Below are 18,841 nucleotides of genomic sequence, written 5' to 3'. Positions count from 1 at the left end.
ACACTGAAGAGCATAAAATATGACACTAATGCTCAGCCCCTGTTGAAACCCCTTCTGAAAATTTATAGATCCACCACTGTAAACATGTACATAGAGTGGAACCTCAGTTATTTGGGCTCCACTTATCTGGATTCTTGGTTAACCGAACTATGGAAATGACTGTTCTATATGTATAGTAGAGTAGTTGAAAATAAACAAATCTTTATGCTATAATTAAGGTTATTTATACACAGTTTCAGAGATATGGACTTTTTCAGACTTATGGACTACCCCATGCAACCCCAAAGTGTTCCAATAACTGAGGTTCCACTGTACTATCTAGAACACATTGTGTAAGTATCAGCTAATTCTGCACTATGTTATTTCCCAGGTACACACACACACGCACACGTACACACCTTATGTTATTAACAAAATTAATTACACCGGTAAACCAAATTATAATTGTGCTGCCTCCATCAGTAGCATCGTAATATATCCAGTTGTAACTAACTAGCCAGCTAACAGATTACTTCTAAATACTTTACCTGGTATACGCAAATTGGTCAAGAGCTGTGGTAATCAGTGGCAGTCATGAGTAGTTCAATTATGAGCCAAAGTAAATTGTTGTGCATCTAGTAGGCTATAAGTGTACCTATGAGATGCAATGCAGATGTAACTTTTCATACTAAGCAACTGTAGAGTATTTTAATACAGTGACTGTTCTATTAGAGTATTTCACTGACTGCTCTATTGGAGTATCTGGATCTTGTATAACAATAATTATATTGTTTGGAAGTTGTTTGGGGAGGGGGGCTGTACTCTCCCAGATCCTTCACTGTAATAATAATGGTGTACATTTTGATGCACTTGTGTTGATTTTTGTGTTTGCCAACAGATCAGCAACAACACTCCCTTCTTGAAAGTCTGAAAAGCCCTTTCACTGCCCACACTGTACACTACAAGATCACGTCTTAGAAATAGCCAAGCCTAAGGAAGCTATTGAGTCTTTAACCAAGAGTATCTCTAGCATTAATGAGAAATCTGAAATGCCAACAAAGCTAAACAGCAATCAACAAATGATAAATAAAACTACTACTGTAATAGCTTCTGATGAGTCCAAGCCAAGTTCTGAAAAACAAAAGGTCTGACAGAAAATTTAACATTATCATGGACAGAGTCAAAGAATCCCCTGCTAATACCAACCAGTCAACCAGGCTAGACCAAGATCTAGCCAATATTGGTTCATGCTTTTTCCCAGACAGACCTCCCACTGGAAAGACAATCCATTACAGAGTGTCACAGGTTGAGCAAATTTGACAGCAATGCCACTAAACCAAGACCAATTCTTGTAAGTTTCCTTAGATCTATTGATGCCTCAATGGCTATATCCAAAATTAGTGGATTCAAAAGCCCAATCCACTCAGCTATCAGCTGAGGAAAGAGCTCAAGAATCTGTTCATCTTAAAGAGCGCTGGTCATTGATCCAGAATTAAGGGAGCAGAGAGAAAACAAATCAAACTGAAAAATAGAGCCTTGTTTGTTGACATTCAACTATATGGCAGGTTCAAGGGCTCGGACTTTGCTAGAACCAACTATAACTCTCCACTCCAAGCAAAATTGACTAGAGTATAGATTAGTTAATGATAGTTTTGATTAAAAATAATCATCTAGATCAACAAAATTCAAAATTTAACCCTGATATCTCAATTGATAATTTTGTGCTTAATGTACCTCAAGACCAGCAGTCACTTAAAAGAATGACAACAATTGCAGTTCCATTAGTCAACATGTCTTGGTACCCACTAAAACTCATTGTAATAATCTGAAGTGTCTTAGTTTAAACAGTTGCAGCCTCAGAAACTCAAGTAAGAAGGCTAGCCTGCTAGCACTTACTGACGAATGCAACCCAGACACCATCTGTGGCTGTGAATCCCACCTTAACCAGTTCTATTACTCCTCAGAAAATTTTCCTGGTTTGTACATTGTATTAAGAAAGGATCAATATCAAGTTGAGGTAGCTGGTGGGGTCTTCATTGGTGTGAAAAGGCAATTAAATTTTAATGCTTCAGAAGAATGTGAACTAAATACTGAATCACTGATGCAGAATTAATTTGGGCTAAGTAACAATTCCTAGTGCACAACTTATCTATATGTTTGTGTTCATATTATCATCTGCTTGACAGCAATCTAAATCCTATTACAACTTCATATATCTCTAAACAAGTTAGTAGAAAAGTCACTCAACATTCCATCAATATTTATTTACTTATGGGTGACTTTAATTTTCCTAGTATTGTTTGGTCAGATGCATGGCCATGGTCTATTAAACCCTAATCCAACTTATGTAAATAGTGTATTTCTTGAGACCATGAATGGTGTTAGTTTAGAGGTCACTGAACCCACCCGCCAGAGCAACGTACTAGACATAGTCCCATCTAATAATAACAATATTCACAATTTAAAATATTTCCGGGAATCTCTGATCATGATGCTGTTCAGTTTCAACTTTCAGTAACACATAAATTAACCACACACAAACCTCCACACAAGGTAGCACTATACCATAGATGTGATCTCATAAACATTAAAAGAGACCTACAGGATTTTGCGAACTATTTCCTACAAAGTGACTGAACTTCTAATACATTGTGGTCAGAATTTAAAGACGCTATTCATGAAAGCATTGACAAACATGTACCACATAGAACAGTTCAATCTAACAAGAGTCTACCTTGGGTTAACCATGAGATTAAAAAGGATATGAGAGCTAGAAAATGTCTATATAATACTGCTAAGAGGAATAATAGGCAAGATGACTGGGATGATTATAAAGAATGAAAAATTTAATTACTATAAAGTTAAAAGAAACTCACAATAATTACTATGGAAAACTATTTGACAGCTCCTTTGGTGAGAACAAAAGACAGTTCTGGAAGTATATAAAAGCGAAAGAAAAGACACTAATGTGATCTCCACAATCATGGTTGACCACAGGACACAGTCCTCATTTCCTGTGTTGTACACAAATGAAATCACCACCAACATAAAGTCACCTTTACGAATATTTGCAGACGGATGTCTTTTATACAGAAGTATTAACTCTCCAGAAGACACTATCATTCTCCAACAAGACCTAGATCAAATCTCAGATTGGGTAAGAATAAGGAAGCTTAGACTAAATGTTACAAAATGTGCACTAATTAGGTAGCAGATCCCTAACACCAACAGTTCACCACTATAAGGAAACTGACCAGCATCTCTACCTGGCGATCATGCTGAATAAGACATTGTCATGGTTGTTGCATATATCAAACATCACTAAGAAAGCATCTAATACTTTAAGTTAATTTTTATAAAAGTAACCTGAGTGAGAAGTTAAGGCACAAGCATATCTTACTATGGTAAGACCCCGGAATTTGCCTCAGCTGTTTGGGACCCTTTGATTGGTCAGTGTAGGGCAGCCAGATGGGTCCTCAGTGAATAAAACAGAACTAGCTCCGTGACACAATGTTAATCAACTATTTGGCCTACCCTATGAACACGACGAAAGATATCTAGACTGCAACTACTCCACAAAATTCTTCATCAAGACATATCCCCCATATTATCGATCTGTAGAGCCTGAGACAACAAGACGATATCATCCCTTGCATTTTATCCTGCCCACAGCATCAACAACATCTTATCAACAATCATTTTACTCAAGATCATGCAATCAAAGAATGGAACTTATGAACTAGCTACCTGTATTTGTTATAATTAACCAGCACCACACTAATACTGTAATTTCCTTTTTTTTCCAGGGCACACCAGCTGTGTTGGCTGCTCAGTAATCAACACTGGCCTGGGCTTTAATTTGCCTGCTGCTGGCGCGGCCGCCCCTTCGCAAATGGCCCGAAACCCCTGGAAACCCCCTTGGCACGTATGGCCAAGACTGTTAATTTTGTAATGTAATATTTGTGCACACATGCTCCTTTGTAAGCAGGCCATGTATGGTGTTCATGCTGGCATGTGCATGGGTCACGTGCACACGTACACTTTCCAGCAGTCGAGGCCTGCAAGCAACTTACCTGCAAGGCAACCACTAGACTGTGATACTACGATAACCTCGTGATGGTAGCTACAAAATTAACGCTACGACTAATTGAGGATCACGTATCTGGTGTAGACGTGAAATAATCTACGGTATAATAACCGGGAAATAAGCGGTTTTGTTGCTATGCTACAATAATTCGTTGATAATTGTAAGTTCCAGGGTATTGAGAAGAGTTGAAATAAACCTACAGGCGAAACTGGTTACTATTCATATCACGCCGACAGTTCAACAGGTGTGAGGCCACAGAAGGATAGAGCGGAAAGTTGTGGTGGAAAGACAGAGGTAAAGCCTATTAGAGTTTTATATGCTACTTGTAGTGCTCTTCATTTGCATTGCATGGCTACCTCAAATAAATTCTGTTCTTGCCCTGTCCACCTCCTCCCAGTGCATTTTTGCATGTGAACGGGCGGTCCATTTCCATTATAAGCCTTGTTTTAAGCCATTATTTTACCAGCTAGGCCAAAGCCATTGCAAACTACATAGAAGCATACTCAAATTTGTGCCTTACTTAATCTATTAAGTTGTCGGAATTACATGAAGCCATGACAAAGGTGAATTTGTGCTGTCTTGATACCACAACTTTTCTTTTGTGTGTGTGTGTGTGGGATTGCTACTTTCCCGCCCACACACTAAAGTAAAGGTAGTGGTGTGGCTACTAGTGTTGTGAAGGTGTATGGAAAAACCGGTTATTAAGGTTATGGAATAGTTTGAAATACGTGGGCGGAACAAATTACAAAACCAAGCAGGGATAAATAATTTCAACAACTGTGTTGTGTTAGCAATACAACTAATTGTGCTTGTTTGTTTTTACAACAGAGCAACGACTGTTCTTGGGTGTGTGGTCCACAATAAAGCGATGTTTTATAAAAAGGCGCTGCCAAAAACCAGACTAACAGATTACTGAATCCTTATAATTTCAACACAAAGTGACTCAACAACTAAAATATCTAGGTCCTGTGGAAGCGATTTTTTTAAAGTTACTGGTTGTATAGACGTTTTATTGAACTTTTAGTAGTTTTTTCGAGTAAAACAAGCGCTTTGAAGGCTTATATCTGAGTCACTGGGAAGAAACACGCCAAAAATGTTTCCACAGGACCTAATAAATTTAATATACAGTATCACCAAAAGTTAATAATAAGAGAGGGAACAACAGTATCACCTCTCTTATTATTAACTCTTGGTATCACTATGCCCCAGAAATGCCAATAGAGCCTACAGCTTTTGCTGTATTTGGCAGGGGAAAAACATGACAGTGACAGCTGGAGCTGAGCGATGTATGGGCTGGCTTACTTGTGTTATTACAACAAATTGTAGTGTTCCACCTGCCTCAAACTACACTGTAGCTACATAAAAACATTAAAGATGAAGAGCTTCACCTTCATTTAAAACTTTTCATGCTGCTAGACTGGTTTGGGTTTTATGAGCTTCTCAAAAAGAATCGTTAGGCATTCAAAATTTTGAATGATTGCCTGTGACTATACTAACTGGCATTGTCTAGGTCTAGCCAATTATTGGCTAAGAAGCCTTTAAACCAGTTTTGCCCACCCACTTGGTAAACCATAAATTACCCCTGCTGACAAGTGTATAACATAACCGCATGTGTAAATATGTGCTTGGAATAGCTGTTATTGTAAGGCAGAATGTTGATGGTCACTTTGGTACCACTCTAAGGCTGTTTAGTGCCATAATGTCTGCTAATTTACAATCAGACAATAACTGGTCAATATCTGATCATTCAGCACCTTCCAATAACCAGCACCTTCCAATAACCAGCACCTTCCAGTAACCGGCACCTTCCAATAACCGGCACCTTCCAATAACCGGCACCTTCCAATAACCGGCACCTTCCAATAACCCACACCTTCCAATAACCCGCACCTTCCAATAACCGGTTTTAGTAAACTCTGCAGGTTCACAGCACTACTGGCTACACGAGACTACCACTTTGATTTTACTGAGCCTGTACAGTATACAAGTAAACTAGAAAACAATTACTTTTTTTGCTGTAAAATAATTTCCGTATACAAAAACTTGTATGAAAATTTCTTACACAAGAGTTTTTACATAAGAGAAAACTATTCTAATAGAGCAGTCATTCACGTAAATCATACAAAAATAACACAAAAATTTTTTGCACAGAAATAAAGCAAATTATGGATGTGGGCAGTTGTAGGAAACAGTATTTGGAGTGCAGGCCTATTTATTGTCATTGCATAATTTTATATACCATCCCAAGTATCATCCCTGCCTCCAGTTTTCTATATTGTCAAAAGACAAGGGTACACAGAAGTATTATTGTCTGCAAGAGGGCTTCCACACTCATAAGCAAAATACATTATATACATTACAGGGAGGTTATAGATGACATGAAAACATTAAGAAACGAAACTATGAAGCAAAGATTATGAGCTTTAGTTTTTTCTGCCACAGGAGGGATGGCTGATGAATCTTGTGCATTCTACAAACGCTTGGCATCCTTGCTATGTGAGAAGTGGTCTGACACATGCTGCTGTAATGGGGTAGCTTTGTTGCTGCCTGTCATTCTCATTGTTACATTCTGCTATCAGATGTGTGAGAGGCCCTGCCCTTCTGCTGGAAGTTTTTATCAACCAGTCTTGACGATCTCGGTTGGGTTGGTTCAGGCAGAAACTGGACTGACTTCCTTAGTTTTGTATCTGTCTGTGTAAATTTTGTAATATAAAGTCAATTGAAATGGGAAAACTAATTTAATGATACGATATTTGTGGGCTTTGAATAAAGCCACAAATTGCTAATTTTTTTCTTGTTCCTAAATTGTTGATTTTGTGACTTCTTTTGTGTGGCTATACTTTGGTTTATTACCCAGGGACTGGATTACTATTCCAGTTCATAAAATGGTGATAAACATCTTCCCTATAATCATGGGCAGTGGAAACAGAGGGTCAGTTTTTCATTGGACAATGCTTGCAAGAAACATCAAGATACTCTAAGAGGGTAGTTAACTACTTCTAATAGAACAGTCATTTTTTATATTTCTTTAAAAGATGTCAAGATGGCACTTTAACTAGGAGATCTTTGTTTTTTCTATTTTTCTGTCGCCATACCATTTTGGTTCAATTTTCTTCCAATGTCACCAGATCATATGTACATCCAATAACTATCAATTCCATCCTTGACCATTGATCCTTTTTGTTTTCTTCTTTGTCAACACACCTTTTCTCAGGAACATCATGCATTTCCCCTTTTAAAACTGTCAAATCAATTGCATTTTGGTCTGCTCTTCATCATTGCCTTTTAGTACAGCTTTTATCTCAATTTTCATTGTGAACTTTTATTCCTGTGTCAGTTCTGTTTTGTAGGTTGCAATTGTGCAGTTAGTTGTGCATGCTGCGTATATATTGCCATACAGTTTGCTAGGAATTGCAGAACGATTACTGGGGGCATAGGTGTTGAAAACCTTGACATCAAGAAATGTTCTCTCACAACTGTCTTCCCAGAAGCCATTAACAGAGATGTCCAAATGTGTACCATCTTCCACATTGGATGAAGCCAGAGGAAATTGCTCTCCAGTGATAGGCTAGAAGTGAGGTTCCACTTGTACCTCATGGCCCACCTCAGTCAGAAGATTAACAGTGAGGTCACGGATCTCATTGTGTCTTATTTAAGGAAAGCCTCTTTTAGGACAGGAAAAAGATTATTCTATAGTAAACTTGGCACCACAGGAGCAATGCTGGGGAACCCTGGCAGGATCCCACCCATATCTAAGTACGGTAGCATCATGAAAACTGGTCTTATGTAAGGCAAACCATGTTCCTGCCAAGGAAGAACTGTGAGCCTGCCAGATGCTCCCTTCTCAGAAGCCAACTCAACAGATCTCTTCAAACTGTAGGGTGCCCAGTCAAGTAGATCAGACCGTGTAGATACAGCTTGAGAAGACTTTTAACGCTTAATCTTTGACTTAATTGAGATCTGAGCATTCCTAACATCATCAACATAGGTAGAAACTTGAGAAATAATCAGTGATTGTAGGCGCTGAGTAATTTCATCAGAAGCAAGGAATTCAGTAGATGACAAAAAAAATGGGATTAGAAATTCCCAATCTTCCCATTCTAGCAGAGAGAACAAACAAATCTCTCAAAATCACCAGGAGGTGGACGTCCAGTAACAGATGGTATAAAGTGGTGGTGAGCACAATTCTATAGAGGCTGAAAAGGATGACTAACATTTGGAACGGTTCTGGCAATAAATAACCACTTACTAACAGTGTTGGGAAAGTTACTTTTAAAAGTAACTAGTTACATAATACATATTACTTGCAGCTGAACTATTTAATTACAGTTACATATTTATTACCCGTAAAATAAAGTAACTATAATAATATTACATATTATATTACTTTGTGTCCACAGCCTTAAGCTGTCACATGTGAAACTACCACCTTATCATGTGACATGATTGCGTTGTTGGACAATGTGCAAGTCTTGGTTATAAGTAAGAAGCTGGTGTATGAGCTTCATTCAGTAGGCTTCATTACTTTGTTGTGGCTAGGCATTACTCAGTGGATTACTAACGAGATTAATAACTTTGTTACTTGTAGTAATAATATTACATAATATTAGATTTGTTACAGTAACTATATTACTTAGGTAACGTGTTATATTTGTAAGTAAAGTAACTTGAGTTATATTACCTGTTTTTATAGTGCATTTCGTTATATTACTTAGTTACCACAAAAATAATAATATTACATAATGTGTTACATAAGTAACGTGTTACTCCCAACACTGCTTACTAATGAGACCACAAGAAAAGGCAGCATGAGGCTGTGTGCTCAACACTTTATACACTGAATCCTGAAGTCAAACCGCATCATTCAAAACCTGTTCGTTAGTTTACAGTGTGAAAAACGTATTTCAGCAAGAAAACACATACCTCTTTGTGTTAAATTTATAGGTATTTCCAAGCCAGTGCTGTTTAGCCACAATTCCCGTTTATTTATGGATTGTTCATTATCTCACTTAAGAAGGCTAAAGCCTGTGAAACAGGGACATTACGCTAAAAACTGTCTTCAGACAGGTGGTGACACAGCAATCTAGGCAAGTGCTTGAAGAGCCACATAGCCTGAGATCCAGGACTACGTCATGGATTCACCCTGTACGTAACAGTTTAACCTTTCGTGTTTCACTATGGACCATTTATTATTCACTAGGGACCTACAAGAAGGCAAAAGCTATACTACCATAGATAATAGAGTACTTAAAAGGGATAGGAAACGCAATAACGTGACATCACAAATACGTACATTTCTATTGGAATTCCGTGTATTACGTCACGAACATACTCGTTACACCATATGTCTACAGACAGTAATTTATGTAAGTGGGAGTGGATTCGTGTATACGGCCTACACACTGATGAATGGACGTGGCTACCATATGTCTACAGACTATAATTTACGTAAGTGGGCGTGGCTCACAAAAGAAGCAGAGCTACGCTATGACGTGTAGTAACATATCCACATTTAATTTAGCACATGATGTCAGACCCGAATAATCTGTAAAGCAGGACCTGGATGACCCGACTCAGTTTAACATTGTTACTAAGTAAACTATATTTATTGACTTACACATTGCTATATAGTTCACCGTGAGTTGCTCTCTCTGATCGATATCAACAGTGAGTCACATATATGCGTGTGTTTTTGGTGCAATCGGCGACTACGTGTATTCAAATAGTTTGATGCAATATACACTGGTATGGAAGCCGTACTGTAGTCTATTAACACTCAGCGGTAGAACCTTGACTGATGGCCATGGTAAAGAAGGATAAAAGGTAAGACAATAGCACAAGCATTGTATGCTTATCAATATACCAAAGGTTTTTTCTTAAGCAAATTAGAAATGTTTCAGCTGTAGCCACTTTTCCGCTACGCTTGACTGAAGGCGTCAGGCGGGCAGGCAGGCAGGCAGTAGAAAATTCTGTTGAATAATTTTTTTTCTAAATTCTGTAGCAACTAGACGCAAACATTTCGGGTCAATCTGAAGACACTTGGTTTTACCCAACCAATACTGTCATGTCGTTGTGAGGGAAAATCATGGCAGGTTTTGGGTTATATTATATGGATTGCCCCCATACCTTCGATGTCCCTAATATACAGTACTATCGTACTGTATGATACCCCTTGTTCCAGACTGTATAATGAGTGTATTTGTTCACAGTAGTTAATAAGAAAGCAAATTAAAATTAAGTGTATATTTACTCCTACTGTATACGTACAAATTTTTGAGGTATGTAATTTTAACGGATGGACTAATTTCAGGATTTTCACGATTTTGTTTTTGACATTCTTTATTGAGGTTACCTATTCAGCAGTATAGAGCTAACCCTTAATTTTTGAGGATAAAAATTTCATGGAAAACCAAGCAACCACGAAATCCATAAAAATTGCGTATGTTGAAAATTTGTATGTATATGGTAGCGTGTATGGTATTGTGAATATACAGTGAAACATGTATATAGATGTATTAAGGACCAACTAATAGTGTCCTGATTATCAAGGTGTCCTAATTTTCCAGGTCAATTTACATGTTAAGGGATACTTTAGGACCATTACTAAGTGTCCAGATTACACACTCAGGTGTTCGCATTTTCAAGTATCTAGCTTGATCAACAGGTATTTAGTTATAGAAAACTTTTGTGCACCTTTTTTCTGATTTTCTCAGGTATTGTAATATTAATTTTGCCTATATATACCTGCATAATTATAATTGCTTTTACATACTGTTGCAGTATTCTATGATCAAAACTATAAGCAAATATAATGGGAGGGTGCGTAGGCAAAAGAGTACATGGATGTGGAGAGGACGTCTTGAAGGACAAACACAAGAAGCCTGATTCTACTGTGATGCATCATCGCTACCATCATCAACACAAAAGTGGTAATGAAAGTCATCATCCCCACTCCTACCACCATCACCATAGTCACCGGAATCATCATCGACATCATCATCATCATGATAATTGTCATCATCGACATAGTGGTCATCATCATCATCATCATGATAATCGTCATCATCATGATAATCGTCATCATCATGATAATCGTCATCATCATGATAATCATCATCATCATGATAATCGTCATCATCAACATAACAGTCATCATCATCATCATGAGAACCAACATGTTAGTAGTACTAGTCATCGTCATAATCAAAATTATCAGTCCCAACCATTAAGTATCAGGGTTAGGTCAAGTACATATCGCATTGTATCAACTCGAGTGAAGTATGATGTGTATACAACTGACCAGTACTCAGGTGCTACTTACCACATTTCATCAACTCAAGTGAAGTTGAGTGTTCCTTAAAGGAACCAGTCTGAACTGGAAAGCCCAAAAGGACAATAGTACTGTAGTTAAAATATATGATTATAGCTACTGTAACATTTTGTGTGCAGTTTTATCCCTTAGTATAATATACATATGATTCAGAATTTTATGCTACTTACAGCTGTAATAAACTTAATTATATGCACTTGCAGAGTACCCTATGGAATTCTTTATGTAAAAGTTTATAATTATTAATGTGCGTTAGGTGTTAGCTCCAGTGTGTAGCAAATTTGGACAATTTTTAAATTGTTTCATATGGAGAATGGCAGTTACCATCATAACAGCACAGCACATGACATCTATAGACCTCATCAGAGAAGTGTAGTACATAAGGCTATATAACATCATTACCACATGAAATAGTCAATTCTACTTCAATTAACAGATGTACATACCTGATAGCAATCAACTGGAATTGGAGGACAGACATGGAAGGCAGGGCTTGTATAAAGTGCTTAGTATGAGCCTGCTAGGAGTCTCCTACTAGGAGTCTAAACGAAAAATTTTAATGAATTGAAATGGAACAAATCAGTAAGAATGATTAGTGCCATAATAATACCTTTATTTAGTGATGTGATGGATGGGCTGCATGTAGGTGGAATGGTAGTGTTGCTTACCTGCCTTGTTGCTTTAAATTTTGTGATGTTTGCATTGTGCAATAATTGTTATTATGATGTATACTTGTGATATAACACTTTTAGCATTATGATGTAGACTGTTGCCATTATGGTACAGCAACTTTTGCTATTATAAAATAGATTTTTCGCTATGATTTATGCTAGGGGTATCTGGGGTTTGGTCAAGCAGTTGACTTTTACTGAAACACTAATAGAGTAGTCAATACTGTAGCAGAACAATTCTTCACATAGTTACATATCATATGCCAATTGTCCACCCACCACCCATGATAACGTGCTTGTGTTACAGATACCATCATGAAAAAAGATGCTCAAAATCTGGTTATATCAATAGTTATAGCTTGCCATGGATTAAAGTGAGATAAACACTATAGTTGGCTTATGGGTGAAAATTTCAAGCTTTTGACCTTCCCAAGCTGTACTGGAGTGAAATGTTTAAAATTGCATATCTCACAAATTATTTATGTGCATACTAGATGGATGGCTTTCACTATTTTGCTAAGTTTCATGCTTTTACCATTTAAAGCACATTTTTTTGCATACTGCTGTAATAGTACACTGTGCTTTTCTGAAGGAGCAATGGTGGATTTTACTGGTTTTAGTGATGCGATTTACAACCATCAGTACCAGTAAATCCATACAGACACCTGCATGTAAGTATGGCCACACTTGTGCACTACAATCATTTTGATTTCTGCACAGTAACAAATGATTTTAGTACTTAACAGTATAAGGTACTGACCATCATTCATACATTATACAGCCTGTACCCAGCCCTACACTGTTAAAAATAAAGAGTAACCACCACTCTGAGAGTTCCCAGTGTAGGGAGGATTTAACACCCCATGGAGAGTAACCAACACTCTGAAGAGAATAACCATTACTCTGAAGAGTAAGTGACACCACCTTCAGAGCATGTGTTACTCCCCAGTTACTCCTTTGGAGTAATGGTTACTCTCCAGGGGTGTTAAATCCTCCCTACACTGGGAACTCCTTGAGAGTTGTGGTTACTCTTCATTTTAACAGTGTATGTCCTTAATGGAGTTAGATGGCTAGAAATGGTATCACTAAAACCAACAAACCCACAATCGCTTCTTTAGAAAAATAAAATAAGTAATTAACAGTATAATTATAATTTACTGACCTTGAGAACATATTGATGGCTAATCTGGACCACATTTTTTCTTTCACACAAGCGGTCTGGCTATGTGAGACTGCTTAATTGTGGCATGGATGAATTGTGAAGTGCAGAAAAACAATCCTAAGTTTGCAAAAATAATTATTTTCATGATGCCTAGTTGCTGAACAGCAGTATGCTATGTTATAATTATAAATTACCTTTTCTTCAAGAGATCAATGCCTATAGCTTACCTGAACTAATACATTAGGATTCGTGTTGAACTTAAACCCCTCAACGTAAAACTAATGCTTACTTCTATATGGTGCAAGCCCCAAGGGTTTTAAATGGATGTATATTCACTACCTGGAACATGGCACTCTATGCTGACTGAAAATCTGAAGTCAGTGGTTTCTTGTCTTAGTTTTCTCAGGACTGGTGGCTTGTCACATTTTTGTTGTCATCAGAGAAGAGATGAAATAGCTTAATCATAATTTAGTGTACATATATAACCGGATATATTCTCCATTACAACCATCTGTTTTACAAATTCCAACAACTGCATGTAAACACAAACATGTGAACAAACATATTTATTTGACCCTTCATATAAGTTTATTTGAGAAGCTTGCATTTTATCATCTTTCAATAGACCCAAGCCAACCAGCTATTTTAACTAGGGACCCGCCGATTATGCTCATAATTTTACCTATTATGCTATGCTGCACTGCTCAAAAATTTACCTATTATGCTTAAATTTATGCTCAGTACTTACCCATTATGCTCAAATTATGCCCAATTATTTATGCTTCAGTTCTCATGCTCTGCTAATAATTTCCAATTTATGGATAAATAATAAGTGGCTGCAGTACAAACTTACTTGTCAAAGTGCATATCACAGTAAAGATCGATATACTCTAATAGAACAGTCAGCTATATGATCTTTCTATTAGAGTTACTGACTGTTCTATTAGAGTATATCGATCTTTCTGTGATAGCTATTTTGATAAGCAAGAATTCATACTATTACACAAATATTCTACCTATTATGCTAGCATTATACCCAATGCTTTCAGACACCTATTATGCTCATAATTATGCCAGCATAATCGGCGGGTCCCTAATTTTAACAAACATATAAAATAGTCAGTTACAAAACTAATCATGTGAGTCCTGTTTCTGTTGGAACCAGCTCCACTGAATTCATCAAGACTGGTCTAAACTCTAAACTTCTTGCAGAAGGGCAAAAGCCTTTCACATGTAATGGTATATAGACCCATAGCTTGGCCTAACCTTCTATAGCTGGGATGCTTTCGCATGAGATTGTATATATCATTCCCATACTGTGCATATACAATAAATACTATTATGTACCCCATACTATGTATTACACTTCAACCAACAATGTCTTTTCAAAAGGTGTTCCATGGACATAACTGTTCAAATCGTGTGAACAAAAGATAACACAATCTGCCAAATAAAGCAATTGCAGTATAGACACTTACATGCTTTTGTGACTAATCCACATTATCGCAATATGAATGGTATATACAATGGCGAGATGATTAAAATGATTAAATACAACCTCTGCAATTTAACTTATAAAGTTAGTACTTGGGTTATTTAGACAGTATAAAGACAACCAAGCACAAACCAATTGGTAGTTTCTTATGACATTAATGTAATGTAACCATCTCAGTCTGTTCTACTTAACACACCACCTTTTCAAACATACTTTAATATATATAACAACTTTAAACAGGCTGTAGGACCAGGTGTCCTACAGACCTTCAGTACTTGTGCTGTAAAGCCTTAATAAAATAATTTTTAAAAAGTCAACTAATACCACGTCTAATATATATCACCATGCAGATTTCAATATTGTTTGCTATCTGGATGAATTGGACGGCTGTGAAAAAGTGATCAATAAAAATGTTGATCTTATCCATGTACAGGAATACTACAAACCAAATGTGCTGGTCTGCTTCTCAAAACCTTGCTAGACGTATGATTAATCTTCTTCACTGCAGGGTTGCAAGGTCTGGCAGCTCTTCAAAATTGTTAAAATGCCAATCTCAACCATGCAATTCTCACCATACATTTACAAACATCAAAAATTAATGCTTTGCCTATCAAAGCTCTTGCCGTGTCCATGATTGCCATGTATCATGGTGCTCATGCTCCGACTCTGTTGGCAAGCTCAAAATTTGTCTAAATTCCAGAATCTTGCCAATTTTCACCAGATATACAAATTGTACAAATCAAATGCTCTGGTCTGCCTCTTGATATTCCTACTAGACCTTAACTGACCCAGATTGTAATTTAGCTGAACTCTTTTACAGGGTGACTTGGTAGTATACATAGCTGAATTCTCTAGAGAGAAATCTATACAGAGAGACTTGTAACAGCGGATTTCTCTACAGGGTGACTTGCATAATGCAGCTTGTTTGCAGCTGCATGAACTCTCTACAGGGTGACTTGTAACATATAGTTGACAGGGTGACTTGTTGCATAGCTGAACACTAATAAAAGAGTGACTTGTAACTTAACAACTTATCTGACTGCTCTATAGGGTGACTGTATTATTAGGGTATTTTGACTAGTTTTTGCTTTACAGCAGTTTTGAATCAAATTCTTCTAAGCCACTCAAAGGCCTTTCTACCAGATTTTGCGTAATTTCTATCAGTAGTTTGCCTGGTAGACATGGAAAGTAATAATTATTGTTTTTATTAGCAAAACTAGCACTTGATAAAACTAGCACTTGATGACACAATTGTTACACAATGTTGGTTTTTGCACTGTATCTTCCTAATGATTAATACACTGATTTCTTCCAAACCACAAAAAGTTTGAAGACTGACCATTATCCTGTCCAACAACCAATTTTCAGCTTCTTTCTATACCCTGTAGTGTGACAACATACTGTACTTGATTTTTTTATGTAAATGATCGTTATAATAATTCTGCAACTGCATGTTTATTGTCAAACTAAACTTGGTACCATGGCTTGCCGTCTTATGTGCAGTGTGCAAAACTTCTAGGCAAGTGGACAATTTTTTGCGTGTTATAGCAGCTTTTGCAAGTGTGTGAAGAAAAAAGAAGAAAAACAAAGATATTAAGCCAGTTTTTTTTGAAGACTCAAACAATTTTGCTCAAATTTCATATGTGGACTAGTAAAGATGGAGCAGGGACAGATCCAGGGTTTGGCAAGGGGGACCAGGGTAGCAGGTATGTATGGAGCTATTTTTTATGTTTCAGATTTAAAATTTTGATATAGATTGGTAAATATTATGCACAAATGTCTAAATCATACTGCTTTCTAAGAGGACTATATAAGAGCTGTATATAGGGATAATTAAGTGACAGCCATGAGTAGTTCAGCTAGCTATATTATAGCTATGAGCCCGCTAAAGAATGAATAGCATACACAACACCATGTGCCTTTCATTTACAGCATTTTATTAGCAGGTTAAGTGTGCCCAACTGCCCATGCATGAGACAGTGCTGCAGATATTAGGTATCATACTCAGCAACTATGGAGAATTCTCAGTAGTGTTATAATTATGTGGTGACCATTCTGTCAGAGTGTTTGACTGACTGCTCTATGCTTCTTGGGTTGCACGACACACTATCGTTTTGCAAGTTTTGGTAATCATACATGTACATACCCCCAGGAAAACTTTAAGGAGTTCCTGAAATCACCCTCTGAAATTTTAACTTGTAGGCTTGCAGCAGGAACACTAGACTATCTTACTATGTATTTGGCAGCGCAATAATTATACAGAACATTATTGAATATAAATGGGAGCAGGGTAGTACATGTACTGCTACATTGTAATAGGAAACTCGTCGCAAAAGTGAATCAATTAACTTGTTGATTAAGAGACAAACTTAAGGGCATATGCATTAAAAAATCCTTTATAAAGATTGAAATACTCTGACAAGGCAAAACTACTCTAAAAAAACATTCATGATGGACACAATTAAAAAATGGGTATAAATCTAATGAAATTTAAAAATATATGTAGCTAAGTCTTGGAGAATTTGTATGCATTTCACAGTTTGTGGTCAGCCATAAACCATAACAGTCAACATTAGCTACATAAATTATTTTCTAATGCTTGAATACTATAATTACATAAAACCATGAGTCCAAGCACTTTACCCTGCATCCATACTCGGAACACCTTTTCTTTAAATCCTGACGATTTATGATTAAAAGGAGACTACATCAGCTCAAAAGAGCTGCATTTCAGAATATTTTTTAAATATTAAACCTTTTAATACAGTGACCAGCACTGAATGTCTGACGCACCCTGGAATCTGGGGGTTGCTGAAGCAAGCCTTTTTAAAGTAACAAAATGAATCTGAGGACACTTTGCCATTTTGAAGAGAAGCATATCGTAGTTGTCATTTTAGTATATGGCCAAGTATTGATTAGAACATTACTGTGATTTAGTACTCCTCCCATTCTAGACGAGCAAGATTGCTAATGTCACAGCATTCTAAATACAGCACTGCACCTTCTAGATCTGATCATCCTTTGCTTGCCTGCAAAGTTGTAGTACAGTAGGTACTTAATTACCTGATCTTGGCTCTGGGTTTACAGATACATAGTGTACGAAAAATTACGATCTGACACGCCCAGGCCGCCTGGATGATTAAGTCTAAAAGAGAGACGGATTTCTTGCGGCCAAAACACTAGTACATGGCTTCTGGAAGTTCATATACTATTTTTGTGGAGTCTGGAACTGGGAAAGGTGGCGACCAGTCGGACAATAATACAGTTCGCATTGTTGTAAACAATGACTCACAGCCAGTTAGAGGAAGGGGAAGAGGCCGAGGTCGAGGTGGTTCCGCTTCAGACAGGGGTAGGGGAAGAGGTCTAGAAAGAAAAACCGACTTAGATAGCAGTAAAGGTAGTTCTCAAAGAGGAACCGGTGGGCATAGGCCTAGTTCAATAGGTGGACACTCAGGTGGCCCTTTAAAGACAGGGAGACACGGTGCTGATGATGACTTGCCAAAGGTTGCAGATCTTACTGTTAAAGATTCACATTCATTTAGAGGTAGGGGAAGAGGCAGAGGTAGTTTTGACAATCACGAGTCACAGAAAGGTACAGAAAAACGGAAGAATTCCAGAGATCAAGACATGAGTAGTAAGCCAGAGCCTATTGTGGTGCACCATCATCATCATCACCACCATCATGGTGGCAGTCATCAACAGAAAAGTAGTGATCAGCATCAACCTAGTGGTAAAGGTACTGAGCATCATCACCACCACCACCATCATCATGATCAAAGCCGTAAACATGATAGCAGTGGTCAACATTACCACCATCATGATCACCATAAAGGTCATGCAACCATCAAGTAATAGACCTAGTTCAGGTGCTGCCCACACACAAGTGAAGGTCACTGTGCAGACAAGCCATGGTGATAAAGGGGAAAGTTCCAAGGGAGGGAAGTTCAAAGGCAAATAGAAGACTGTGTTTAATGTTTTGTATACAAGATGCTACTCCATGCTAGGCACATTGTTTTTTTTTATACAGGAGACAAGTTGTTTCTTTAATATGAGAAAACTGTATCATATGTGTATTGTACAGTTTTACTTAATCTACGAAGTAAATTTGTGTATCTAT

At 37.3% G+C, this 18,841-nt stretch overlaps 1 protein-coding gene across 1 annotated transcript; it reads left to right on the top strand.

Moving 5' to 3' along the window:
• Positions 1–17,910: 17,910 nt before the first annotated feature.
• Positions 17,911–18,576, top strand: LOC136264829 (filaggrin-like). Its single transcript, XM_066059594.1, has one exon. It carries the CDS (start codon positions 17,911–17,913, stop codon positions 18,574–18,576), a length of 666 nt encoding a protein of 221 aa, XP_065915666.1.
• The last annotated feature ends 265 nt before the right edge of the window (positions 18,577–18,841 follow it).

Source organism: Dysidea avara, chromosome 8 (genome assembly GCF_963678975.1).
Source record: "Dysidea avara chromosome 8, odDysAvar1.4, whole genome shotgun sequence".
NCBI lineage: Eukaryota > Metazoa > Porifera > Demospongiae > Dictyoceratida > Dysideidae > Dysidea > Dysidea avara.
The sequence above is the reverse complement of the archived record's forward strand: the minus strand, read 5'-3'. Positions and strand labels throughout refer to the sequence as shown.